The sequence below is a fragment of the Sapajus apella genome, unplaced genomic scaffold (assembly GCF_009761245.1).
Source record: "Sapajus apella isolate SASKATOON/1434 unplaced genomic scaffold, GSC_monkey_1.0 scaffold53, whole genome shotgun sequence".
Classification (NCBI taxonomy): domain Eukaryota; kingdom Metazoa; phylum Chordata; class Mammalia; order Primates; family Cebidae; genus Sapajus; species Sapajus apella.
In genome coordinates this window covers 15,440,349-15,467,222 of record NW_022436993.1, presented here as the reverse complement: position 1 = coordinate 15,467,222, position 26,874 = coordinate 15,440,349, and the positions used below count along the sequence as shown (strand labels likewise).

The 26,874-nt window shown below is 41.8% G+C and overlaps 1 protein-coding gene and 1 non-coding gene across 4 annotated transcripts in view; both read left to right on the top strand.

Annotated features, from left to right (window-relative positions):
* Window positions 1-26,874, top strand: part of SEC61A2 (SEC61 translocon subunit alpha 2) — a 49,695-nt gene that overhangs the window by 12,177 nt on the left and 10,644 nt on the right. Inside the window, exons 4-12 of one of the 3 annotated variants that reach the window (XM_032244058.1) lie at window positions 2,999-3,077; window positions 8,880-9,011; window positions 9,138-9,247; window positions 14,785-14,938; window positions 15,903-16,063; window positions 17,022-17,219; window positions 20,317-20,508; window positions 21,592-21,668; window positions 24,266-25,328. In XM_032244058.1, the coding sequence (XP_032099949.1) occupies window positions 2,999-3,077; window positions 8,880-9,011; window positions 9,138-9,247; window positions 14,785-14,938; window positions 15,903-16,063; window positions 17,022-17,219; window positions 20,317-20,508; window positions 21,592-21,668; window positions 24,266-24,452 (1,290 nt within the window). In that variant the 3' untranslated portion in view covers window positions 24,453-25,328. Of the gene's footprint in view, window positions 1-2,998; window positions 3,078-8,879; window positions 9,012-9,137; window positions 9,248-14,784; window positions 14,939-15,902; window positions 16,064-17,021; window positions 17,220-20,316; window positions 20,509-21,591; window positions 21,669-24,265; window positions 25,329-26,874 lie in introns of those variants that run through there. The other 2 variants (XM_032244059.1, XM_032244060.1) reach the window with 2 other exon arrangements.
* On the top strand, window positions 5,863-5,964 carry LOC116527287. The gene has a single exon (XR_004258476.1). It is a non-coding gene; the product is annotated as a small nucleolar RNA U13 (small nucleolar RNA).

Here is a 26,874-nt window from a genome sequence, read left to right as displayed (position 1 = left end):
TTGTTTTTGAGATGGAGTCTCACTGTGTTGCCCAGGCTGGAGTGTAGTGGCACAATCTTGGCTCACTGCAACCTCTACCACCCAGGTTCAAGTGACTCTCCTGTCTCAGCCTTCCAAGTAGGTGGGATTATAGATGCCCGCCACCACGCCTGGCTAAATTTTGTAATTTTAGTAGAGACAGGGTTTCACCATATTGGTCAGGCTCATCTCAAACTCCTGACCGCCGGTGATCCACCTGCCTTGGCCTCCCAACGTGCTGGAATTACAGGCGTGAGCTGCCACGCCCAGTCAGCAGTGTTTTTTTTTTTTTTTTGAGACAGAGTTTCGCTCTTGTTACCCAGGCTGGAGTGCAATGGCGCGATCTCGGCTCACCGCAGCCTCCGCCTCCTGGGTTCAGGCAATTCTCCTGCCTCAACCTCCTGAGTGGCTGGGATTACAGGCACGCGCCACCATGCCCAGCTAATGTTTTGTATTTTTAGTAGAGACGGGGTTTCACCATGTTGACCAGGATGGTCTCGATCTCTTGACCTCGTGATCCACCCACCTCGGCCTCCCAAAGTGCTGGGATTACAGGCTTGAGCCACCGCGCCCGGCCCTGTTTTTTATACATTAAGTTCTTTGTTCCTCATTTCTCACTTTATTTTATGTTTTAAAAAAAAGTTTTTGGTTGTTTTGTTTTTGTATTTTTTGAGATGGAGTCTTGCTCTGTTGCCTACGTTGGAGTATAGTGGCACTATCTCTGCTCACTGCAACCTCTGCTTCCCGGGTTCAAGTGATTCTCCTACTTCAGCCTCCTGAGTAGCTGGGACTACAGGCACATGCCACCACTCCTGGCTAATTTTTTGTATTTTTAGTAAAGATGGGATTTCGCCATGTTGGCCAGACTGGTCTTGAACTCCTGGCCTCAGGTGATCTGCCCACCTTGACCTCCTAAGATGCTGACATTATAGGCCTGAGCCACTGCACCCTGCCCTCATCTCTCACTTTGAATGAAGAGTGTCTACAGCTGCAGGGTGCACATAAAATATCCATGCTTCATGCTTTACCAGTTTTGTTACCCAGTTAATAAGTTCAGACATTCAGAGATGTGTAGGTTGATCACGTGAGTTGTTTACAATTTCTGCCAGCATCTTTTGTAACTTTCTTAAAAAGCAGTTTCATGTGGAGGTTTTTGAAATGTCTTTGTCTGATCCCCACATGGTTGAGGAGTTAAGGGCATGTGTTGTATCCTAAACATGGATCATATAATACAAACCAATCTGAAGTTAAGTTTTTTTTTTTAATGAAAAGTTAATGTCCTCATTGTGGAAAATTTGATACATTTTGAGAAGAATACAGAAGAAAAAGTCAACCATAATTCCACCATGTATAGATAATCACTGTTTAGGATTTAAAAAGATGTCTTCTCCTAGTTTTATTTTCTATACATCTTTTTACAGTGTTGAAGTTTATGTATACACATGTGTACCTTTGTTTTTATACTAGGACTTCTTAGGAAGTTTTATTTTCTGTACATCTTTTTACAGTGTTGAAGTTTATGTAGACACTTTCGTACCTTTGTTTTTATATTAGGGCTTCTTAAAAGTGGCACTCCGGAATTTTAGGTGGGGTGATTCCTTGTCATGGGGGTGGGGAGCTGTCCCGTTTATATTAGGATGCTCAGCAGCATCTCTGGCCTCTGCTCACTAGATGCTAGCAGCACCTCCTGTTCTGTGAAAGGGCTGTGTATTCAAAATGACCCCCAAACACTCACAAAGCTGAGAAACCAATAAATGTGGCAGACAAATCCAGTTTGTCAGTAGAGGGTGATTTTCTGGATAGAAACATAGTTCGGGGCAGCAGTGAGACAGGGAAAGTCCTGCACTGTTACTCCGAGACCCAGGGCTAATCTACCGTAGTGAAAGGGTGTACGTGCTCTGTGCAGGACAATTGAAGGCAGCCTTCCTAGAATATGGAAGAATGGTGTGTGTCACAGCCTGTCATTTGTGTAATAGCATCAAGGTTGCTTAGCTCTCAAGGTAGGATTTACAGTAAGTGCATGTTCTTACACTAGGGACTGTAACTACAGTAGGAATCAGGAGGCATTCTTGGGACCAGGGTTGAGTAGAAGTCAACATGGTAGATTAGCATCCAAGATGGAGTCACTTTGGTCTCCACCTCCACTCCAAGTTGTGACAACCAAAAATGTCTCCAGATATTGCCAAATGTCTTGTAGGGGAGCTAAAATTACCCCAGGTTGAGAAGTGCTATTTTATATTTAGTTTGATGACATAAGTACTTCTTCCATGTTATTACAGATTTTTCAGCATCATTTTTAGTGGCCATGTAATATTCCGTGGTGTATCTCATCTTCAGTCTTACACTGAGAAGCGTGACATTGGCTGTCTTTAGTACAAAGAGCTTTGCAAAATCATTCTGTGACTAGGCAGGTATCATATTCCATAATTCACTGGTCGGAATATTTTTTAAATTGTGATAAAAATACATAAAATATGCCAGCTTAACCATTTTTAGATGTACAGTTCAGTCGTGGTAAAAATTCTCACGTTGTTGTACAACAACCCTCCATAACCAGTGTATTTACTAGTGAATGCACTGGGTAATGACTTGTTTTTTATTTTTACTTTCTGGTTCTTTTTGTTATTTTTAAATTAACCCTCATCTATGTGATGGAATGTTTTTATTTTTATTTTATTTTTAATAAATAGCTTTACCTTGAAGATATGCTTGTTTTTGTTAAAGAATATGAGAGTTAGTTTTTAAAAAAGTGTTGCAAACTGTTGCAAACATTAAGTGAATATACTAGAAATTAAGTTCACACTTTATACTTTTTTTTGAGACAGTCTTACTCTGTCCCCCAGGTTGAAGTGCAGTGGCGCAATCTCGGCTCACTGCAGCCTCTGCCTCCTGGGTTCAAGTGATTCTCATGCCCCCGCCTTATATAATACATTTTCTTTATATAATACATTTTCATAAAATATTTTGTGCACTATTTTAGATCCCACTGTTTGGAATCATGTCATCAGATTCTGCAGATCCTTTCTACTGGATGAGAGTTATTCTGGCTTCCAATAGAGGTATGCACGTCTTCTCTTTTTGCCTCCATGCTCCTCCTCAGTAAATAGATGTAAACATGTGGATTAGCAATGATTTTTCAGTGTCTACAGGGAGGGGGAGAAGATCACTGCCTAGAAAAGCCTAGCATGTAAATAATGACAACACCGTGTAATGACTGTAATCATAGAGAAATCTGTCCTTGGGTTTTCACGGGCTAGAAAACCCTGATCTTCAGTGTCAAAGAAGGTGACGTCCAGATAACATTGGAATCGGAGTCCATGTGGGGTGTGGTGGCTCACACCTGTAATCCCAGCATTTTGGGAGTCTAAGGTAGGCGGATCACCTGAGGTCAGGAGTTTGAAACCAGCCTGGCCAACATGGTGAAACCCCCGTCAATACTAAAAATAGAAAAATTAGCCAAGTGTGGTGGTGTGCACCTGTAATCCCAGCTGCTCTGAGTGCGGGGCGGTGAGGCCAGACAATCGCTTGAACCTGGGAGGTGGAGGTTGCAGTGAGCTGAGATTGAGCCACTGGACTCCAGCCTGGGTAACAGAGTGACACTCTGTCTCCCCAAAATAAAAGGAGTCCAGTGCATGAAGCAGTGGGGAACTCAGCTGGAGCTGAACCTGAAGCCTCAAACAGCATGGTTGGTCTGGGAAATCGTGGCTGGGGATGCTGGACAGTGAGACTAGCAAGAGGGTACGGCTAGTCATGAGGTTTCTTGCATTTAGGAATACTGGTTGCCTCTTTTTTGAAACACTTTTTTTAAGTAATCCTCCCACTTCAGCCTCCTGAGTAGCTGGGACTACAGGCGCATGCCACAATGCCTGGCCAATTTTTGTAGTTTTGTGGAGTTAGGGTTTTGCCATGTTGCTCAGGCTGGTCTTGAACTCCTGGGTTCATGCCATCCTCCCTCTTCGGCCTTCCAAAATGCTAGGATTACAGGTGTGAGCCACTGCACCCAGTCTGGAAGCACTTTAAATAGCTGGCAGATATATTTTTTTATGTTTTTAGGTTATAAAAGTAATATTGGTTTATTATTTTTAAAATGTGCTAGCAATTTTTAAACAGATTTATATGAAGCTGAAAAGAAAAGTGTCACTTCTGAGGGGAGCTCTGAAGTTGGTAGATTGGTGACTATCCATTTAGGTCTTTTCTTTGCACGTACATTCACATATATCTATATTCTTCTTATAACTAAAAACTAAGATGTCCTGTATATACTATTCTGCTACTTTGTTTACTTAATATCTTACATGAGCTACTAATGGCCATGTTACTATTCCATTATAAGGATATGCCATGATTTATTTGATCATTCGTTTAACAAATATTTATTGAGTTTGTACTGGATGTCAGCCTTTGTGCTAGGTACGGAGCTTAGAGCAGTGAACAAGACAATGTCCCAATTGTCATGGACTTGATATTTTCTGTTTGGGGAGGTACATTGGGTGGGGAAGGTGCTCTAGGAAGGTGATCTTTGAAGACAACTGCAGGAAGTGAGAGAGGAGGCCACATAAAGACTTAGGGAGGCACATTCTAGGGAAGAGCCAGTGCAAAGGCCCTGAGGTGAGTGTGTGCTTGATGTGTTCAAAGAATACTAAGATGGGGGCCGGGCATGGAGGCTCATGCCTGTAGTCTCAACACTTTGGGAGGCTGAAGCAGGCAGATCACTTGAGGTCAGGAGTCTCAGACCAGCCTGGGCAACAAAGTGAGACCCCCAGTTCTACAAAAAACACAAAAATTAGCCAGGCGTGGTAGTGTGTACCTGTGGTTCCAGCTACTTGGGAGGCTGAGGTGGGAGGATGGCGTGAACCTGGGAGGCAGAGGTTGCAGTGAGCTGAGATGATGCCACTGTATTTTAGCCTTCGTGACACAGCCAGACCCTGTCTCAAAAAAAACAAAACAAAACAAAACAAAAAAAAACATTGAGGAGGTCACTGTGGGTAGAAGAAATGAAAGAGGGGGAAATGGGGGGACCTGATGTTGCAGATGTGTCTGAGTCAGATCATGAAGGGCTTGGAGACTGTTGGAGCATATTTTAAGGAAGATGGGAGTCTTCTGCAGGCCATTAGGGTCCTTTCTTATCATATATTACATTCCCCCCCAATTTTATATCATTATAAACAATACTATAGTGAAGGCTACCACATGCCTCTGTAATGTTTTGATAGAATGAAGTTCTAGAAGTTCAACTTTTAGGTCACAAGATATGTATACTTAAATTTTTGATAGACGAAGCTTAATTATCTTCCAAAACAGTTGTTTTATCTTTTTTTGAGATGGAGTTTTGCTCTTCTTGCCTATGCTGGAGTGCAATGGTGCAGCCTCAGCTCACTGCAACCTCTGCCTCCTGGGTTTTAGCAATTCTTCTGCCTCAGCCTCCCAAGTAGCTGGGATTACAGGTGTGCACCACCACGCCTTGCTAATTTTGTATTTGTAGTAGAGATGGGGTTTTTCCACATTGGTCAGGCTGTTCTCAAACTCCCAACCTCAGGTGATCCACTGAGGCTCCCAAAGTGCTGGGATTATAGGCATGAGCCACTGCGCCCTGCCTGTTTTATCTTACACTCTAAATGACAATATACGAGAATGACCATTTCTCTTTCAACAATGGATATTATTAGTATTTTAGTCTTTGTCAGACAGGTAAAAGTTGACATCTGTTATTCGATTTTGATTTCTTTATAGATTGGTGAGTTCGAACTTGGTTTTATGTTTTCGTGGAACATTTATATTTTTTCTATAAGTGGACTTTTTATTACTGTGTTAGATTCCTTTTTGTTATAAGTAATAGGAAACTAGATGCTTTCGTAGTCTGTAGGTGTGATGAGTGGACTTTCACACTCATGTGTGAAATGTGCGTCTCTCCAGCCTTGTTAGGTTGTTGGACATGACTGGCTGACATGAAAAGAAAAAAGAAAAGCTTTTAAATAAAGGAATAAAAATAGGAAATAGGAAACCACTGACTAGCTTAAACAGAAACATGAGACTTACTGGAAGAATACAGTGAGAATGGAAGGATACGAGGAGGATGGAAAAATAACCAAATAAACTGGTTATTTTCTGGAGTCTAAAGTGGTGGTAAACAGCTAAGCCCCAGGGAAAGGGAAAGCCAGGCCAGCCCTTAGGCCTCAGCAGCAGGGATTGGTGAACCTTTTCTTTGTGATTCAACCCCGCACTCCCAGATTCTTCATTTATTAGTTTAAAATTCCAAATGACTAGTGTTCACACCGAGCTGGATCAGCTTCTGTTAGAGTTCCAGGGTTACATAGTACAGGATTGGGTGCTGGGGGCCTATTCCTATGTGGTATTTTCCTGAGAAAACTTCATTGGGAGCAGACACATCATGTATCTGCTGTTTCTTTTTTAAATTAGTTTGTTCACTTTTTTTTTTTTTTTTTTTGAGATGGAGTTTTGCTCTTGTTTCCCAGGCTGGAGTGCAATGGCGTGATCTCGGCTCACCGCAACCTCCGCCTCCTGGGTTCAGGCAATTCTCCTGCCTCAGCCTCCTGAGTAGCTGGGATTACAGGCACGCACCACCATGCCCAGCTAATTTTTTGTATTTTTAGTAGAGACGGGGTTTCACCATGCTGACAAGGATGGTCTCGATCTCTTGACCTAGTGATCCACCCGCCTCGGCCTCCCAAAGTGCTGGGATTACAGGCGTGAGCCACCGCGCCCGGCCAGTTTGTTCACTTTTGAATTGATTTGTAAGAGCTCTTTGTGGATTAGAGATAAGAACTCTTTGTCATTTGTGCTCAGTGTTTTTTTCTTTTTTGGGACAGGCTCTTGCTCTTTTGCCCAGGCTGGTGTGCAATGGTGTGAACACAGCTCATTGCATGCAGCCTTGACCTCATGGACTCAAGTGATACTCCTGCCTTAGCCTTCCATGTAGCTGCGACCACAAGTGGGCATCACCGTGTATGGCTAATATTTTAATTTTTTGTAGAGACAGGGTCTCACTTTGTTGCCTAGGCTGCTCTCAAACTCCTGGCCTCAAGTGATCTGCCTGCCTCAGCCTCCTAAAGTGTTGGGATGACAGGTGTGAGTCACCACACCTGCCTAAAGAGTTTTATTCTAACTCTTAGGCTGCCTTTTGCCACGTGGAAGTTTCTAAGTTGTATCTAATCATATATCCCATCTTTTCCTTTGTGGGTTCTAGATATTTTGCCATGCTTAGAAAGACTTTCTTCCTCAACATTATAAGCTATTCACCCATGTTTCCTTCTAGTGTTTTTGTAATTTATCATTTATGCTTAAATTTTCTATACATGGAGGCCCGGCGCAGTGGCTCATGCCTATAATCCCAGCGCATTGGGAGGCCAAGGAGGGCAGATCACTTGAGGTCAAGAGTTTGAGACCAGTCTGGCCAATGTGGTGAAACCTTGTCTCTACTGAAAATACAAAAATTAGCCGGGTGTGATGGCTCACACCTATAATCTCAGCTACTTGGGAGGCTGAGACAGGAGAATCGCTTGAACCTGGGAGACAGAGTTTGCAGTGAGCCGAGATTGTGCCATTGTACTCCAGCCTGGGTGACAGTGAGACTCCATCTAAAAAAAAAAAAATTCTATACATGTAGCATGTATTTTGATGTAAGTCATGAGGTATAAGGCAAGGAATCTAGGTTCAATTTCCTAAAAATGGCCAATTTTCTGCCAAGGTGTATTTTTCTCTACTGATTTGAAGTGCCATATTTCTAATATCAAATGTTCATTAAAACTTTATTAAATCTATTTCTGGATGAGAGCTATTTTTGCAATAATTTTGCTGTCTAATATCTTGAACACTAAAACATGTTTTTATTTTTTGCTATTGCAGAAGTATCTGAGATGATATAAAAAATTACCCTTAAGGTGGAATGTCTTCTCATATGAAGGGCAGCTTTTCAGCATTTATGAAAACAGGATTTAAGGGCGCGGTGGCTCATGCCTGTAATTCCAGCACTGTGGGAGGCCAAGGTGGGTGGATCACCTGAGGTTGGGAGTTCAAGACTAGCCTGACCAACATGGAAAAACCCTGTCTATACTAAAAATACAAAATTAGCTGGGTGTGGTGGCAGGTGTCTGTAATCCTAGCTACTCAGGAGGCTGAGGCAGGAGAATCACTTGAACCCAGGAGGCAGAGGTTGCGGTGAGCCAAGATCTGGCCATTGCACTTCAGCCTGGGCAACAAGAGCGAAACTCCCTTAAAAAAAAAAAAAAAAAAAAAGGAGTGATGTGACAGAGTGGCCCAGGAAAAGTCTTAACAGTGTAGAATTACTTAATTCTATACCTTCCTTACACAGTTAGCATATTTGATTTTCTTACTTTTCACTATTCTTTTTTTTTTTTCTGATACGGAATCTCACTCTTGCCTAGGCCGGAGTGCAGTGGCACTGCCTCAGCTCTCTGCAACCTCCACCGCCTAGGTTCAAGTGATTTTCCTGCCTCAGCCTCCTGAGTATCTGGGATTACAGGCACCTGCCCCCACACCCAGCTAATTTTTGTATTTTTAGTAGGGACAGGGTTTTACCATGTTGGCCAGTTGGTCTTGAACTCCTGACCTTAGGTGATTTACCAGCTTTGGCCTCCCAAAGAGCTGGGATTACAGGCCTGAACCACTGTGCCAAGCCTGTAGTACTTTTTATTCAGGGCATTGTTGCAGGATTGTGTTAATAAATGATAACTTTTCTTAGCAATTAATGTTTATGAAATGAAAATGTGCTTGTTAAAATGTACACATGTGTTTCAGTTGAAGTAATTTGGGAGTGGGACACCTCTAAGTCATCTGTATGGTATACAGTAAACATGGCATACTTCTCTCCCTTTCCTTTACAGGGACTTTAATGGAATTGGGGATCTCCCCAATTGTAACATCTGGTTTGATTATGCAGCTGTTAGCTGGAGCCAAAATCATTGAAGTTGGAGATACACCGAAAGACAGAGCTTTATTCAATGGAGCCCAGAAACGTGAGCATTCATGCAGTTAAAGAGCTTTTTCCAAATTTGAGACTGCTTGTGGGAAAGATGTTTTCTATTGTCTTTTTTTTGTCTTTGGTTGTAAGCATGTACTCCTTTTCCCCCAATTCTTGTCAGTATTTGGTATGATCATTACCATTGGGCAAGCCATTGTGTATGTCATGACGGGGATGTACGGAGACCCTGCGGACATGGGTGCTGGGATCTGTCTCCTTATCATTATTCAGGTAAGAAAGCCTGTATTTTCCTCTGCAGATAACAAAACACTTTGACTCATTTTTTCCTTTCTAACAGTTCTTTAGGTGATTCACTTACTCATTTTCTTCGTTTTGAATTATTATAGTATTTTGATTACTGAAGTGATATGTGTAAATTTTTTTAAAACATTCTGTGACCGTGATGTGTTCAAGTTCTGTTGATGTGAAAAATCCAGATTTATTCTAATAGCTTTATAACTGCACTATATGGATCGACTGTATCTTATTTATTCTGAGGCACACATTTGTCACATGTTGATGTCTCTGCAATCAGGATTTCTCTGTACAGCAAACAGTGCCTTCCACTTGTATTTGTCCAGGAGGCAGCCGTGCTGTTGTGACTGCCTGCGCTTGTGTCAGCTTGTGCATGTCGTCCAGACCTCAGTTGGCTGAGTGCATTCTTGACAGAACTGGTGTTTGAGTTCAGTTGCTGTCTAAAGGCGTTCAGAAAATCCGTTGCAATTTGCATTGAAATGAAAGTTATTGCTTATGTATAGAAAGGCAAGCTAGATGATAAATATCAACCTCTAGGCCTAAAATATGTTTTTGTAAGTAGAAAATTAAAATTCTTTCTAATAAGATATTGTGTCATAAGTTAATTGGCAGTATTCTTTTCTTAGTAGTACACAAAACAATGATGTTTTAAATGATAATATCTTAGAGTCATGAAACACTGTATATATACACATAAATATGTTTGATGGGTTTTTTAAATGGTTGCTTGGGAATGGAGTTTTTAAAGGTCAACATAATTACAAGTGTCCTAAGTATCTTAAAGTATGTTAGGTTTAGAAGATATTTCTCTACTGTACAATCCTTAAAAACCATTTAGAGAAATTACCCAGGAATGGATTGTACTTAAGTTATGTTTCTTGTGTTTTGAGAAGAAGTTTGCTTAAGTTAATAAACAATGGGTATCTGGAGTCCTGGTTTTCTTGGAAGTGCCTCTTGTACACTTTATGCAATTAGCATTAGTTTAGGAAGTTTTTTCTATCGGTTCAAAAGATCAAGCTCAGAAAAATATTTTTTAATAATCTCAAATACCAGTTTATTAACATATATATGAGAGAAATCTGACTATCTCAGACTAGCATGGTTGAGCATTCTGGTTTTTTTTTTTATTGTACTTTAAGTTCTGGGGTACACGTGCAGATCTTGCAGGATTGTTGCGTTGGTACACACATGTCATGGTGCCTCTATCTCCCTGTCACCTACATCAGGCATTTCTCCCAAAGTTATCCTTCCCCAACCTCCTCACCCCCTGCTGTTCCTCCCCTAGCCACCAACCCCACAACAAACCCCAGTGTGTGATATTCCCTAGCATTCTGTTTTTTAAATTAGAAAGTTTATATAGGAAGCAAAACATAAGATTATTTAATGAGTGTGACTTCTGTACAGAAAGCTAGGCTGTTCAAGTATTTATTTAGCATCGTTAACAATAGACACGACTTTTCTAATGAGATAGAACTGTTTTGTCATTTGACCAGGGCAGGAATTTTTAATGGATGATCAGGTTCTTTGGAAGCTTTCTGATGCCCATTATGTTCCCATTTGGTAAAAGATATGTTTCCTTAAAGAATAACTGTCAGGTGCAGTGGCACACACCTGTAATCCAGCACTTTAGGAGGCCAGGGTGGGCCGATCACTTCAGGTCAGGAGTTTGAGACCAGCCTGGCCAACATGGTGAAACCCTGTCTCTACTGAAAACACAAAAATTAGCCAGGCGTGGGTGGTGTTGCGTGCCTGTAGTCCCAGCTACTAGGGAGGCTGAGGCAGGATAATCACTTGAACCCGAGAGGCGTAGGTTGCAGTGAGCCGAGATCCCACCATTGCGTTCTAGCTTGGGCGACAGAGCGAGACTCTGTCTTAAAAAAAAAAAAAAAAAAAAAAGGCTGAGCACAGTGGCTCACACCTGTAATCCCAGCACTTTGGGAAGCTGAGGCAGGCAGATCACAAAGTCAAGAGATAGAGACCATCTTGGCTAACATGGTGAAGCCCCATCTGTAGTAAAAATACAAAATTAGCTGGGCATGTTGGCGGGCACCTATAGTCCCAGCTACTCAGGAGTCTGAGGCAGAAGAGTCTATTGAACCCGGGAAGCAGAGGTTGCAATTAGCTGAGATTGTGCCATTGCACTTCTGCCTGGGTGGCAGAGTGAGACTGTCTCAAAAAAAAAAAAAAAAAGAGATTAACTTTGTGTTTATTTCTCCATTTGCAAATCACTTGGTTGGCAAATTTACATCCCTTGGGAATTAGGGGAAGACGCTCATTGGATGGGGAAAGAAGATACTCTGGAGACTGATTTTAGTATCTTTCCATGCTTAGGGTCTCTCTTCATATGCTTTAGTCATTGTTGAGGATATGGACAGGCCAATTGTTGCCTTACGTTTTGTTTCTTTATAGCATTTTCTTTATGCAACCCAGAGTTTAGAATAATCTTGATTTTTAAAAGACACTTTAGAACTGGCATGTAGCTCTTAGAACATTATATATCAGGAAAATGTCTCTAGTATCTTACTTAAGGTTATATTCAGACTCCTTAAGGAATCTATACTGAACAATTCTCAGCTAGCTAGCTAAAGGATTGACTTCTTACAGAGTCACTTGTGGATTTAAATTGATACAAAATAGAGTTAGCCTATTTTGATGTGTATTTTCAGTATTCAGAAATCCAGAAATACAGTCCAAGAGTGAAACAAGTGAAGTGGATGGATACTAATTCATTTACAGGAATTCTCATATACAAATATGTGTGTTTTACGGTTAATTCTTCTAGTGCTAATGTATAAAGAGCTATGTCACATTTGATTGTAGGTGGGCAGTGACCCATTTGTGTCTTTTCAAGGCATTGCTAACATTGAAAATATGTGGATACGCTGTAGAGCTATGATTGGATGTGTGTGTTTGATCCAGAAACAGAGATTTTGAAAACTTGTTTGCATGCAGTTATGGAAGTTCTCACTATTTGTTCATGTTTCATTCACATGGTTAGTGTTTTTTAGCTAGTGAGTTTAGAAATCTAAATAGCAGGTCTTGATTAAAAATTTTAAAAAGGCCAGGTGCGGTGGCTCACGCCTATAATCCCAGCACTTTGGGAGGCTGAGATGGGTGGATCATGAGATCAAGAGATCGAGACCATCCTGGTCAACATGGTGAAACCCGTCTCTACTAAAAATACAAAAAAAAATTAGCTGGGCATGGTGGCGCATGCCTGTAGTCCCAGCTACTCGGGAGGCTGAGGCAGGAGAATTGTTTGAACCCAGGAGACGGAGGTTGCAGTGAGCCGAGATCACGCCATTGCACTCCAGCCTGGGTAACAAGAGCGAAACTCTGTCTCAAAAAACAAAAAAAAAAAATTTTTTTTTTAAAGTATTAGAGAGTATCAGTGTGCATGGCACATGATAAAGGTGAATATTCTGTTTTTACGTCTTCGGTTTTTAAGTATGTTCTGACATACTTAACAAAGGTAGTTTGACAAAGCTAAGTTGTGTGTCGGTGCCGTTTGCAGGGCTGAAATGTAAAGTGCCGTGTCTATACTGGCTCATCATATATGTCCATTCCCTGTGAACATGCGGTTAGGGTTCTGGTCCCATTACTGCAGACGCTGCTGTCACTTCCTGGTTTCCCATCCCTTTTCACAGGCATGCATGGTATTTACTGTCTTTTATTCCCTTAATTATATAAACTGTTTCTTGTTCCTCTATAATTTCTTCCTCCCATTGGGAAAACCCGAGTTTAATTTTCCCAGGACATATATGAACCACCCTGTAGTCCAGTGGACACTGTTCTGAACAGGGTTCTGGAGAATTAGAGTTGTTTCAGAGCTGCTGTGGGACTTTGGAGAGGTCATTTCTTAAGGCCTGTCACGATGCTTTTTGGTGGCTGATGTTCATGGACAGCTGTCATTTCTAGCCTGAGGATGGGTTTCTGTATTTATGATGTGGAGTATCTATTTACTCATTATATGATTGTAGTTAAATAAAATCTGGTAGTGAGTCTTAACCTCTACATTATTTTGTCAAAATGTCAAACTTGGTTTTCAAGCAGTAAAGGATTAGCATAATCTCTCTTAGAAGTTTGGAGAATTTTACCCTTTCTCCAGTCCATTGAAAATCAAACCAAAAGACTGTAAATAGACAAGTTAGGCTGTATCCAGCCATTGAAATGGCAGTTCAGGAACAAACAACACCGTGTAAGGTAAGCATGCTTAAAATGGTCTAATGTGGTTAGTTTGGTCACTCTTCCAACAGGTGATATAAAGTGAGTACAAAGTGAGGGCGGGCGGCTTGAGAGCTGGGAGGATTAGAAGTGGCTTCCTCACTTGTGCAGGAGGGTGTCTTTAAAGTGGGGACATGTGTGAGGTTGGGGGCAGGAAGCATATTTTCTTCCTGTCTTGATCAGGTTATTCAAGTGCAGGAAAGGGGTCATATGACTGAGGAGGTCACTTGAAAGACTAGGAATTGTTCTTAATGCATGCTTTTACAGAAATGTCTTCTCCAAGAAGCAAGTTAAGAATTTTCAATATACCATAAATTAAAGTTGGTATGCTTTCATTTTTAAAAACATTATGAGCAGGCCGGGCACGGTGTGTCAAGCCTGTAATCCCAGCACTTTGGGAGGCCAAGACGGGCAGATCATCTGAGGTCGGGAGTTCGAGACCAGTCTGACCAACATGGAGAAACCCCATCTCTACTGAAAATAGCTGGGCATGGTGGTGCATGCCTGTAATCCCAGCTACTCGGGAGGCTGAGGCAGGAGAATCGCTTGAACCCGGGAGGCGGAGGTTGCGGTGAGCCAAGATTGCTCCTTTGCACTCCAGCCTGGGCAACAAGAGCAAAACTCCCATCTCAGGAGGGGGCGGGGGAAGAAAACATTATGAGCTTAACCTTAACTGACTTCAAATTTATATTCAATCTGTGTCACTCTGTGTATAGAATGCATTTTTACATTGTTGCTTGAGTACATATTTGAGTTCTACTTTTTTATTCTGTACACATTGTATAGAATATACATATATGTAAAATGTATATAATGCTTTTTTCAAAGGATCAACACAGCGGTTAGACTTATCCTTTGATGGCAGTGTACATTTCCATCTTGCTATTATACCAGAATTCATCTGACTTTGTACTTCCTTGGAGGTATTAGGGATGTTGTCAGTTTCTTGCCGTCATGAATTCTAGAATACTGTGATCATTTTTTGTTGTGCTTTTTAAACAGGCTTTATTTAAACATTGCAAAAGAAACAATTCAGATAAGTGTAAATAGAAGTTAAAAGTTGAAATGCCTGCTTTATAATTCAACAATATTTCCAGTCCTCTTACTGCTCTCAGTTGGCCTGAGTAACTGAAAGCAGGTCCAAAGATGCAGTTGGTCATAACAGTGAGATTGCAACGAGTAGGCCTTAACATTGAAAATGCCCCTAGCTTGGAAATACCAGCGGTGTTCCTTGCCCCTTTCCTTGAGTTTGTTCTTGCTTCTGCTTACTTGCATTTCTTTCCCCACAGTTGTTTGTTGCTGGTTTGATTGTGCTGCTGTTAGATGAGCTGCTACAGAAGGGTTACGGCTTGGGGTCTGGGATTTCCCTCTTTATTGCCACCAACATCTGTGAGACCATTGTCTGGAAGGCCTTTAGTCCCACTACCATTAACACTGGCAGAGGTACATCGCACAGTGACTGCAACTGCACGAGTTTTGCTGGATGTGTGCTGGGAACAAACCCATCATGCCGCAGTACATGCCTAGAGCCATTCTGGTTTGCTCTCCTAGGGGATAAGGAATGCGGATTCTTCAAAACTTAATAAGCAGAGATTTGTGGAGTATGCAATGCTACCCCAGAGAGAATAGCATCAAAATTTTAGCCTCTGCTTATTTAAAATTTCAGTGGTTGCAAACAGACTTTTAAAATGTTGTTTGTTAACCTTGCTTAAGTCATTGCTGCAGAGTCATTTATTTGACTGATTTCAGCATTCCTAGGGGGATAAAAAGGTAGTAGATTTAGATTTTTCAAATGAAAAGACTGTTGCTCATTGAATCCACCTGGAGCACTCATACTTTGCTGCTCTTCTAATTGGCTTTGTAATAGCACCAAAGTTTTGAAATATTTCATTCTCTCCCTTTCCTCATCTCCACTTCTGTCAGATGCTGTCCTACGTGGTTAATACTCTGATCCCAGCCTTAAGAAATAGTAATGATTATTACTGTTCTTCGTGCATTAAACTTCATGGCACATTTGATAGAGTGACATGTATCTCTTAATTCTGACATCTCTACTCTGCTTTGCTGCTTTTTTATTTTTCCTAAAAATACTCTCTTTCTTCCCTAAAGTAAAAGAGAGGCAAATCTCTATGAATGAAATTTTGCTTTGGTAAATTTTACTTTGTATGTTTTCATCAAGAATAGTCTCTTGAGAAAACTTCGGATTTATGCTATAAAAAGATAGATTTGCCTCAGTGATCTAGATATTTTTAGAACCTGCTCACATGGCTATCTCATAAAGCAAACATTGGTGAATTCCTTTGACTCATATTTTCTGCTGTATACTGGACTTTCACGGTTATTTGTTTGAGCTTTGGGACAGCTTTGGACAATGAGTCCACAGGTTGTGTCTGTCTTGATTTTGCAGGTACCGAGTTTGAGGGCGCAGTCATAGCTCTGTTCCATTTGTTGGCCACCAGGACGGACAAAGTCCGAGCTTTACGGGAGGCTTTTTATCGGCAGAACTTACCCAATCTCATGAATCTCATTGCTACGGTTTTTGTGTTTGCTGTTGTTATATATTTCCAAGTAAGTATAATCTTTTCATCAAAGCAAGTGGGATGTAGATTTTTATGTTGCTCTTGAAGAGAATGCCATTTGACATGCTAGTGTTTAACAAGTCAGAGTTTAAGATCAAGTAAAACAAGTAGTTTTGTAATTAGAGTCTCCAGACTGTCATTTTAAGGTGTGAAATATTGGAGTCAAGTACTTTTTTTTGTTTTTTGTTTTGACCCATCAGTAGGAATCAGACTGTGAACACTTTAAAAGGCAGAATGTCTTTCTTCTCTTTTTCTTTTTTGAGACCGAGTTTCACTCTTGTTACCCAGGCTGGAGTGCAATGGTACAATCTCGGCTCACTGCAGCCTCCATCTCCTGGGTTCAAGCTATTCTCCTGCCTCAGCCTCCCGAGTAGCTGGCATTACAGGCATGTGCCAGCATGCCTGGCTAATTTTGTATTTTTAGTAGAGATGGGGTTTCACCATGTTGGTCAGGCTGTTCTTGAACTCCTGATCTCAGGTGATCTGCCCGCCTGGGCCTCCCAAAGTGCTGGGATTACCTGGCCTTCTTTTCTTTCTTTCTTTTTTTTTTTTTTTTTTGAGACAGAGTCTTGATTTTTTTGCCCAGGCTGGAGTGCAGTGGTGCAATCTTGGCTCACTGCAACCTCCGTCTCCCAGGCTCAAACGATTCTTCTGCTTCAGCCTTCCATGTAGCTGAGCTCACAGGCACGTGCCACCATGCCCGGCTAATTTTTGTACTTTTAGCAGAGATGGGATTTTACCACATTGGCCAGGCTGGTCTCAAACTCCTGACTTTAGGTGATCCACCCGCCTCGGCTTCCCAAAGTGCTGGGATTGCAGATGTGAGCCCCTACACCTGGCTAGCATTGTCTTTTCATATTCCCCACTGTTATATGTTTTCCCTCTCTGGTCTCTGTTCTTTTCTTATGTGCCTAGTTCCCCAACTGACTCTCAATTTCCTTTTTCAGGGATTTCGCGTTGACCTGCCCATTAAGTCGGCCCGCTACCGCGGACAGTACAGCAGCTACCCCATCAAACTCTTCTACACTTCCAACATCCCCATCATCCTTCAGTCGGCCTTGGTGTCAAACCTGTATGTTATTTCCCAGATGCTGTCGGTTCGATTTAGTGGCAACTTTTTAGTAAATTTACTAGGACAGTGGGCTGTGAGTATTATGTTTGTTTATATTACTTAAAGTTTATTATAATTTGTATTTCTTGGTCATATTTTTAATGGGATGAGGTTGACATTGGAGTGTTTGCTATAGTATTTTTAGGGTCACTTACCTATAGCAGAGTTTATTATTTATCTGGAAGAACTGGTTAAATGTTGCATAACTAAGATTGCCCAATTACTTTTTATTTTGCTGTCTGGGAAGTATTTTCACATCTCATTTGAATGACCTTTTAGGCTAAAATTGTGGTTGATTTCATAAAGTAATTTCCTATTCCAGTATCATCTATAATAATGTTTTTGAAAAAATGCTGGGGGTGGTGGCGCATGCCTGTAATCCCAGCACTTTGGGAGGCTGAGGTGGGTGGATCACCTGAGGTAAGGAGGTCGAGACCAGCCTGGCCAACATGGTGAAACCCTGTCTCTACTAAAAATACAAAAATTAGCCAGGTGTGGTAGTGGGTGCCTGTAGTCCCAGTCATTCAGGAGGCTGAGACAGGAGAATTGCATGACCCTGGGAGGTGGAGGTTGCACTGAGCTGAGATTGTGCCACTCTGCATTCCAGCCTGGGTGACAGAGAGGGACTCCAAAAAAAAAAAAAAGAAAAAAGTGCCGCTTGCTGCTGCTAACATATGAGCTACTGGACTCATCCTATCCTTTCCTGTCTGCCACCTCTCCTCCAGGCCTCCTCCATTTTTCGTGGTCTGAATGGCAATAAACTAGCTTGTGATGAACTGGGCTGGAGATAGGCATGTTATTAACTAGATGGTAGAGACAGCAGTGTTGCTAGTAATATAATCTTGTAAGTTCTGACTTCCTTTCATAGATCCCCCTTGTCATAATTTTTTCTAAAGCAATCTAACCACGTTGTTATTGAAGCGGTGAGTTACTGTAGTACTGAATTTTCATTGGTTTAAATTCTATCACCTAACAAAGGGGTATTTTTCCCTCTTAAATTATAGATGTTAGCCAGGCATGGTGGCTCACACCTGTATTCCCAGCACTTTGGGAGACTGAGGAGAAAGGATAGCTTGAAGGCCAGGAGTTTGAGACCTGCCTGGGCAACATAGTGAGAACCTGTCTCTACAAAACAATTTAAACATTAGCTGGGCACAGTGTTGTGTGCCCGTAGCCCTATCTACTGGGGAGGCTCAGGTGGGAGGATTGCCTGAGCCCAGGAGTTCGAGACTGCAGTAAGCTAGGTCATACCACTGCACACTAGTCTTGGTGACAGAGTGAGACCCTGTCTCAGAAATAATAGAATTTTAAAAGATTATTGTCCATTATTCTTTGCCACAGCATGTAATTCTAGAATTTGCACCCCACCAAAGAATACTATTTTTTTGTACCGTAATTCTTGAAATATGGTGTTTACTCTGTGCATTTGTCTTAATATGCTATCTTTGGCATTATAAGTTATGGCAACTCATACCTTTCTGCTTCTACTGAATGTCAAAAAAATTAGTTTAACAGAATAAAACAGTAACTCATATATTAGTTGAAGGGAATAGGATTCCCTTTATTCATAATACTTCTTTTCCGTTCATTTCACAGAAGTGTGATGACCTGTTATATTCTGGCCTAATATTTTAGCAAAGACAGGAAAGTTAGAGACAGGAATAAGTGGGATGCTGCTTCTCCCTCCTCAGCTATAGTGTCCAGCAGCAGTTACTTCTCTCATCAGAATTTCAGAGCAATTAGTGCTTTGAGTATTTGGTCCTGTACAAATTGTGTTATGATCTTGACTAAGATTCTTCTCAATGAGAGAATTATTGGGAAGTAGTGCTTTTGATCTGGAATTAATGATTCTAGGGGCACAGTAAAGAAATCATTTGGCAGTCATAAATTCAGGAACCAGGCCGGGCACGGTGGCTCACACCTGTAATCCCAGCACTTTAGGAGGCCAAGGCAGGTGGATCACAAGGTCAGGAGATCAGGACCATCTTGGCCAACACAGTGAAACCCTGTCTCTACTAAAAATACAATAGCTGGGCATGGTGGCAGCTGCCTGTAATCCCAGCTACTAGGGAGGCTGAGACAGGAGAATCGCTTGTACCCAGAAGGCGGAGGTTGCAGTGTGCCGAGATTGCACCACTGCACTCCAGCCTGGGCAAGAGAGCAAGACTTCGTCTCAAAAAAAAAAAAAATCAGGAACCAGATACTTTAATCATTGCAACTAAAAACTGGTTTCTCACCCCTATCTCTATACCCTGCAACTATATTTAATATGAGCAAATAATGCTGTTCCTATTGCTTTAAGACTTCTTAAATATGTAGATAAAAATCCAGTTATTATAAATACTTATTAAAAGATTGTTCCAGCTGGGCTTAATGTGTCACGCCTGTAATCCCAGCTTTTTGGAAGGCTGAGGTGGGTGGATCGCCTGAGGTCAGGAGTTCGAGGCCAGCCTGGCCAACATAATAAAACACTGTCTCTCTTGAAAACACAAAAAATTAGTTGGGCATGGTGGCAGGTGCCTGTAATCCCAGCTACTAGGGAGGCTGAGGCAGAAGAATCACTCGAACCCGGGAGGCGGAGGTTGCAGTGAGCTGAGATTGTGCCACTGCACTCCAGCCTGGGGAACAAGAGTGAAACCCCATCTCAAAAAAAAAAAAAAAAAAGATTGTTTCTTATAATAACATACAAACCACATAAAGTTTAAGTAGCATGTTAAGCCTTAGTCAATATTTTAGACGATTGCATTAATATTTTCATATGGAAGAATCATTCATAGGGATCATAATATACTGGATACTCATAGCTCAGAAAATTTCAGATTTTAAGTATAATCAGAGCTTGATTGTAAATGTAATCACACTCCTATTTTTAGAAATGGAAGATTTTTTAATATATAATTCTGAAAAATGGCTCATAGTATTTTCACAATATCTTACATGTAGTAGATGCTCACTATATAATTTTGAAGGTTTGAAGGTATTAGACACAAAAGTACATTCTTAAGTTATGTGGAATGATTAGCTGTAGATGCCTTGAACTTAAAACACTGTCTGAGAAGTTTGAAAAGTCATACAAATATATCCCCGACTGACTAGGCTGGCCACTTGTTCTTTGTACTCCTGCGCTGTAGGATGTCAGTGGGGGAGGACCCGCACGTTCTTACCCAGTTGGAGGCCTTTGTTACTATCTTTCTCCTCCTGAGTCCATGGGCGCCATCTTTGAAGATCCTGTCCATGTAGTTGTTTATATCATCTTCATGTTGGGATCATGTGCATTCTTCTCTAAGACGTGGATTGAAGTGTCTGGTTCCTCAGCCAAAGATGTAAGTGTGTGGTTTATTTTAAAATAAAACTCTTGGCAAGGCGTGGTGGCTCACATCGTAATCATAGCACTTTGGGAGGCTGAGGCAGCTGCATCACTTGAGCTCAGGAGTTTGAGACCAGGTTGGGCAACATGGCGAGACCCCATCTTGACTAAAAAATACAAAAAATATTAACTGGGCATGGTGGTGCATGCCTGTGGTCCCAGCTACTTAGGAGGCTGAGTGGGAGCATCAGTGCTGGAGTCTGGGAGGTGGAGGTTGCAGTGAGCCAAGATCACACCACTGCACTCCAGCCTGGGTGACAGAGCGAGATCCTGTCTCAAAAACTAAAAAAGGCCAAGTGCAGTGGCTCACTCCTGTAATCCCAGCACTTTGGGAGGCGGAGGTGGGTGGATCACGAGGTCAGGAGATTGAGACCAGCCTGGCCAGCATGGTGAAACTCTGTCTCTACTAAAAGTACAAAAATTAGTTGGGCGTGGCGGTGTGTGCCTATAATCCCAGCTACTCGAGAGGTTTAGGCAGGAGAATCACTTGAACCCAGGAGGCAGAGGTTGCAGTGAGCCGAGATCGTGTCACTGAACTCTAGCCTGGTGACAGAGCAAGACTCTGTCTCCAAAAAAAAAAAAAATAAATAAATAAATGAAAGTTTTTTTAAAAAGTAAAATAAACTTTTTGGAAAAAAAATTCATATTTAATTGTCAAAATAGTAGTTGATTCATTTCTTTATAACTTAATTTATACATTTTAAATGAGTTAGTGTTACCGTAGTGGGCTAAAAATTGGTTCCCAAAAGGTGAAAAATTCTTAGATATTACAGTGGTTTGCAACCCTCCTGCAAAACAAAATCCTACTTGTTTGGTAATGAAAGAAGGGTTGAGCAGCCCCAGTTTCATTTGAGTAACATGGACCAGAGAAGCACTGAACCTTTGTTTTCCTCAGGCTTAATGGGAATGATAAGACAGTGCACTTTCAGGTTATTGTATGTTACTGGTTAGCATGTGATGAGCACTTCGCATACAACGTGGTAGATGTAAGCATTGAAATGTTAGAGTTTGATTTTGAAAGTTGTTTTTCTCTCGGCAGGTGGCTAAACAGCTGAAAGAACAGCAAATGGTAATGAGGGGTCACAGAGACACCTCTATGGTTCATGAGCTTAATAGGTAAGGCCGTTATGTTGAAGCCTTTATAGGCCTGTGTTTGTATTTCAGTCTTTATTCATGGTTAAATGTTTTCCTTTGTTCAAGTTCATATTTAAAGTACTTCTGTTCACACAAATGAATCAAAATTTAACACAAAACTGGTTTTCCATGTCAGAACTGACACCTGAATTATGAATTGAAATTGTGATCACTGCAAGGCCCATCCCAGTGGTAAAATCTTGCAGATCATTGGTGTTCTCAGCGTTGGCTGGCTGCACACAAAACCACCACAGAGCTTTTAAAAAAGGATCTTCCAGGAATTATGCCTTATTTGGTCTGGGGTGAGTTCCGGGTATCAGGGTTTTATTTTTTGGTAACAGCTTTATTGAGATATAATTCAGATACGATGTAATTCACTCACTTGAAATATATTGTTTAGTGTTTTTTAGTATTAGTCAAAAGTTTAATTTTAAACACATTTTCACCACCCAGAAAGAAACCCTGTACCCACTAGCCCACCCTCCCAACCACCAGCCCCAGGCAGCCACTTTTAACTCTGTCTCTACAGATTTGCCCATTCTGTACATTTCCTATAAATGGAATCATAAAATATATGTATTTTGTAAGTGGCTTCTTTCATTTTGCATCATGTCTTCACAGTTCATATACTTAATTCCTTTCTATTCATGAATAATATTCGATTGTTGGGCTTTGCCATACTTACCAGTTGATAGAAATTTGGGTTGTTTCCCCTTTTTATGAATAATGCTGTTATGAACATATTTATACACATTTTGCATGGATGTATGTTTTCATTTCTCAAGGAGTAGAACTGTTGGGTCATATGGTAACTGAGTGTGTGTTGAACATTTTTGAGGAGCTGCTCAACTATCTTCCAGGGTGGCTGCCTGGTTCCTTATTCCCACTAGCCGTGCATGTGGTTCCACTGCTGCGTGTTCTGGCTTTTTAATTTCAGTCATCCTAGTGGATGAGAAGTGGGGCAATCACAGCTCATCGCAGCCTCCACCTCCTAGGCTCAAGCGATCCTCCCCACCTCAGCCTCCCAGAGTAGCTTGGGACCACGGGTGTGTGCTACCACAGCCAGCTATTTTTTTTTTCCCCGAGATAAGGCCTCACTCTGTCGCCCAGGCTGGAGTGCAGAGGCACCATCTCAGCTCACTGCAACCTTCACCTCCTGGTTTTAAGCAATTCTTCTGTCCCAGCCTCCCAAGTAGCTGGGATTGCAGGCATGCGCCACCATGCCTGGCTAATTTTTGTATTTTTAGTAGAGATGCGGTTTCACCACGCCGGCCAGGCTGGTCTTAAACTCCTGAGCTCAGCTCATACGCCTGCCTTAGCATTCCAAAGTGCTGAGATTACAGGCACGAGCCACTGCGCCTAGCTCTCTTCACTTTCTTGATGATATCCTTTGGTGCACAAGTTTTTAATTTTGATGAATACCTATATGTATATATTTGGTTGCTTCGTGCTTTTGGTGTTTATCTAGCCAATCCCAAGGCCACAAAAATTTATTCCTTTCTCCTAGGAATTTCAGTTTTTACATTTAGGCCTTTGATCTGCTTTGAGTTGATTTTTTTTGTTTGGTGTGAGTTAGGGATCCAGATTCCTTTTTTTTTTTTTGAGACAGACTCTTTCTCTGATGCCCAGGTTGGAGTACAGTGGCGTGGTTTTGGCTCACTGCAACCTCCACCTCCTGGGATCAGGTGATTCTCCTGCCTCAGCCTCCCAAGTAGCTGGGACTACAGGTGCCTGCCACCATGCCTGGCTAATTTTTGCATTTTTAGTAGAGATGGGGTTTTACTTTGTTGGCCAGGCTGATCTCAAGTTCCTGACCTTACGATCTGCCCAACTCAGCCTCTGATCTCGAACTCCTGGCCTCATGATCTGCCCGCCTCAGCCTCCCAAAGTGCTGGGATTACAGGCCTGAGCCACTGTGCCCAGTGGGACCCAGATTCCTTCTTTTGCATGTGGGTATCTAGTTGTCCCAGCACCATTTGTTGAAAAGGCACTAGTATTTTCACAAACTTTCTGTTTATTTAGAACACAGTCTGCATAGTAGTATGATGAATCTCCAGCTCCATTTTTCATCATCCTGCTGTTCTTGTTTCATCTATCACCGCGTTTAAGCTTTTTTCGAGTATTTTAAATCCCATTTTTAAGTTTTCTGGGTGATTCTAATGTACAGCCGAAGTTGAATTACTGAAGTGGATCATCAAAATCTTACGCTGATACTTAGAAAGCATTTTGAAACTTTCTCTTCATTCCATAACACAAGAGGGAACGAAAGGTTACTCATTTAAAAACATTGAACATTTTAATATTTAAATCTGTCCAGGAATCTAGTCTCCTGTAAGATCCTGCATCGTCTTTCTCAGCTGTTGACTGGTTTCTGGAAATTAGGGTCAGAATCTCTGCCTGGATTTGAGCTCCCATTCCCATGCTGTATCCTGCATATCCCTCCCCATGGCGGCCTGTTCCTTCTGGAGTTCAGAGGCTTTAGACACAACCGTGGCTGCTGCGCTGTGGCCTGTCTCTTCTCTTAACTGCTGTGCTGTTCATGGTCTCGCCGCCGCCTAACTCGGGGTTCTGTCTCCTAGGTACATCCCCACCGCGGCTGCGTTTGGCGGTTTGTGCATTGGTGCCCTATCGGTGCTGGCCGACTTCCTGGGGGCCATTGGATCCGGCACTGGAATTCTGCTAGCAGTCACTATTATCTATCAGTATTTTGAAATATTTGTGAAAGAACAGGCCGAAGTTGGTGGGATGGGTGCTTTGTTTTTCTAAATGTTCAAATATTTCATTTTGTGCGTGTGTAAGGGAAAACATTTTGACGGATTGTTTTTGTCACATGACACCGGTGGCTCCCTTTTCTCCCCTCACAGTTTCTTGTTTCAAGTGCTGACTGACCTGTTTCTGAAACGGGCACCGAGCTAAGTCTGCGCAGCATTAGTACCCGCTGCCTTAAAACTCAAGTTTACATTATTCGCTAAAAAATGTACATCTAGTGTTGCCTGTAATGCTGGAAACCAATGTATCTACCTTGCTGTGTTAAATCATGACAGTGAGATGGTGACATGGATTAGTTTTGCACACAACATTCAAAACACTTAATATTGCCCCCACTTGTTTAAAAATAAATGTAGTTCAAATTGCCACTTTCCAGTATTTTTGAGCTTATTTAATGAGTTCTGGAACATTTATATCTAATCTATATTTTAGATAATTACTTTTTATACTTTTTTAACTCATGGTATCCCCACTTCCCACCCCCACCTCATTTTTATTTGTCCCTTCTCAAAGCAGCCACTTAGCCCACATGGGCAAACTCAAGTCTCCAGATATTTCTGTTACTAGAAACAGCTGCTTCTAAGGCCTCTTCCTCTTCTCTTCCCAGTGACAGCATCATCAGTGCTGTTGGCCTGTATTGGCTATGCCTTCTAACTCCAACCAGTCACTTGAGAAGACTCTTTCAAGATTATAGGCCCCAGTTCTTTTCTGTTTAAATCCCTAAAGCAAAGAAAGATCTAATTCTCAAGCAATGCTTGTAGTTCAGTGGGGGTGAACAATGAGTAATTCATGTTAGGAATTTGTGTCTGTTGTACTTACAGCAGCAACGTGAGTGTAAACAGTAGACAATAAACTTTTATTTAAGAAAACTGATTCAGTTGTGTTGGAAAAAGAGAAATCTGATATTAAATGTTTTCTTAGAATATTTGTAGAGGTTCAGTGGATTCATAAAGTCCACCCTGAGATGCCTATTAAAAGTCAAATGTAGGCCGGGCGCAGTGGCTCAAGCCTGTAATCCCAGCACTTTGGGAGGCCGAGGCGGGTGGATCACGAGGTCAAGAGATAGAGACCATCCTGGTCAACATGGTGAAACCCCATCTCTACTAAAAATACAAAAAATTAGCTGGGCATGGTGGTGCGTGCCTGTAATCCCAGCTACTCAGGAGGCTGAGGCAGAAGAATTGCCTGAACCCAGGAGACGGAGGTTGCGGTGAGCCGAGATCGCGCCATTGCACTCCAGCCTGGGTAACATGAGTGAAACTCCGTCTCAAAAAAAAAAAAAAAAAAAAAAAAAAAGTCAAATGTAATTACACTTACAGCTTTAATCCGAAATTATTGAGGGACAGTGACCAGCTTAAGGGTACTCATATCTGTGACTAACATTTGGGAGGGAACAGGAAAACTGGCCTCAAAGCAGTATCCCAGTCTGCATTTGAAAGAGCATAGTTTTTGTTAAGTTACTTTAAAAACTATGTGCTTTATTTCCCGAAAGATCAAACTTAATTTTTTTTTTACTCAGGTTTGAGACGGAGTTTCACTCTTGTTACCCAGGCTGGAGTGCAATGGTGCGATCTCGGCTCACCGCAACCTCCGTCTCCTGGGTTCAGGCAATTCTTCTGTCTCAGCCTCCTGAGTAGCTGGGATTACAGGCATGCGCCACCATGCCCAGCTAATTTTTTGTATTTTTAGTAGAGACGGGGTTTCACCATGTTGACCAGGATGGTCTCGATCTCTTGACCTTGTGATCCACCCGCCTCGGCCTCCCAAAGTGCTGGGATTACAGGCTTGAGCCACCGTGCCCGGCCCAAGATCAAACTTAATTTTTAAAGGAGACCCTTTTCAGAAGTATGGTACTTTCTTAAGTATAGTATCTCTTATTTAGCTTATGCTTACAAAGCCAAATAATTACAGGGGCAAGGCAGATAAAGGCAGGCAGGACATTAACAATAGCTCATTGGAGAACATCTCCCAAGGGCCCCAGACCACTGTTACCATAAAAACATCTACCCAGTGTTGTTATGCCAATTTTTTGGTGGAAATAAGGCTTTTAATACATAGGAAACCTTCAGTTTTTAAATGCAGGGCAGATTTTTAAACAGTGCCAGCTGGACTGCCAGTTCTCAAACAGACTCAATTTCCGAAGCACAACTTTCTTACATTTATAAAAAAAAATAAATGGCATTTAGAGATACATTCTAGGATTTGGTTGTCACATCTAAGTTGCACTCTTAGGAAGAAGGGAAGGACAAAGGTCAGCTGCAGAGGTCATTCCTGTGGGGAGTAGCTGGGGAGGAACTGGGCAACGTGGAAATACTGGGCTGTGCCCATCTCCAGATGCCATCTCTCGGTTTCCCTTACAGGATGTGGCCTTGAGAGCTCAAGAAAGGGCTAGAGCTTTGGAGAATCACAATGCCTGTGA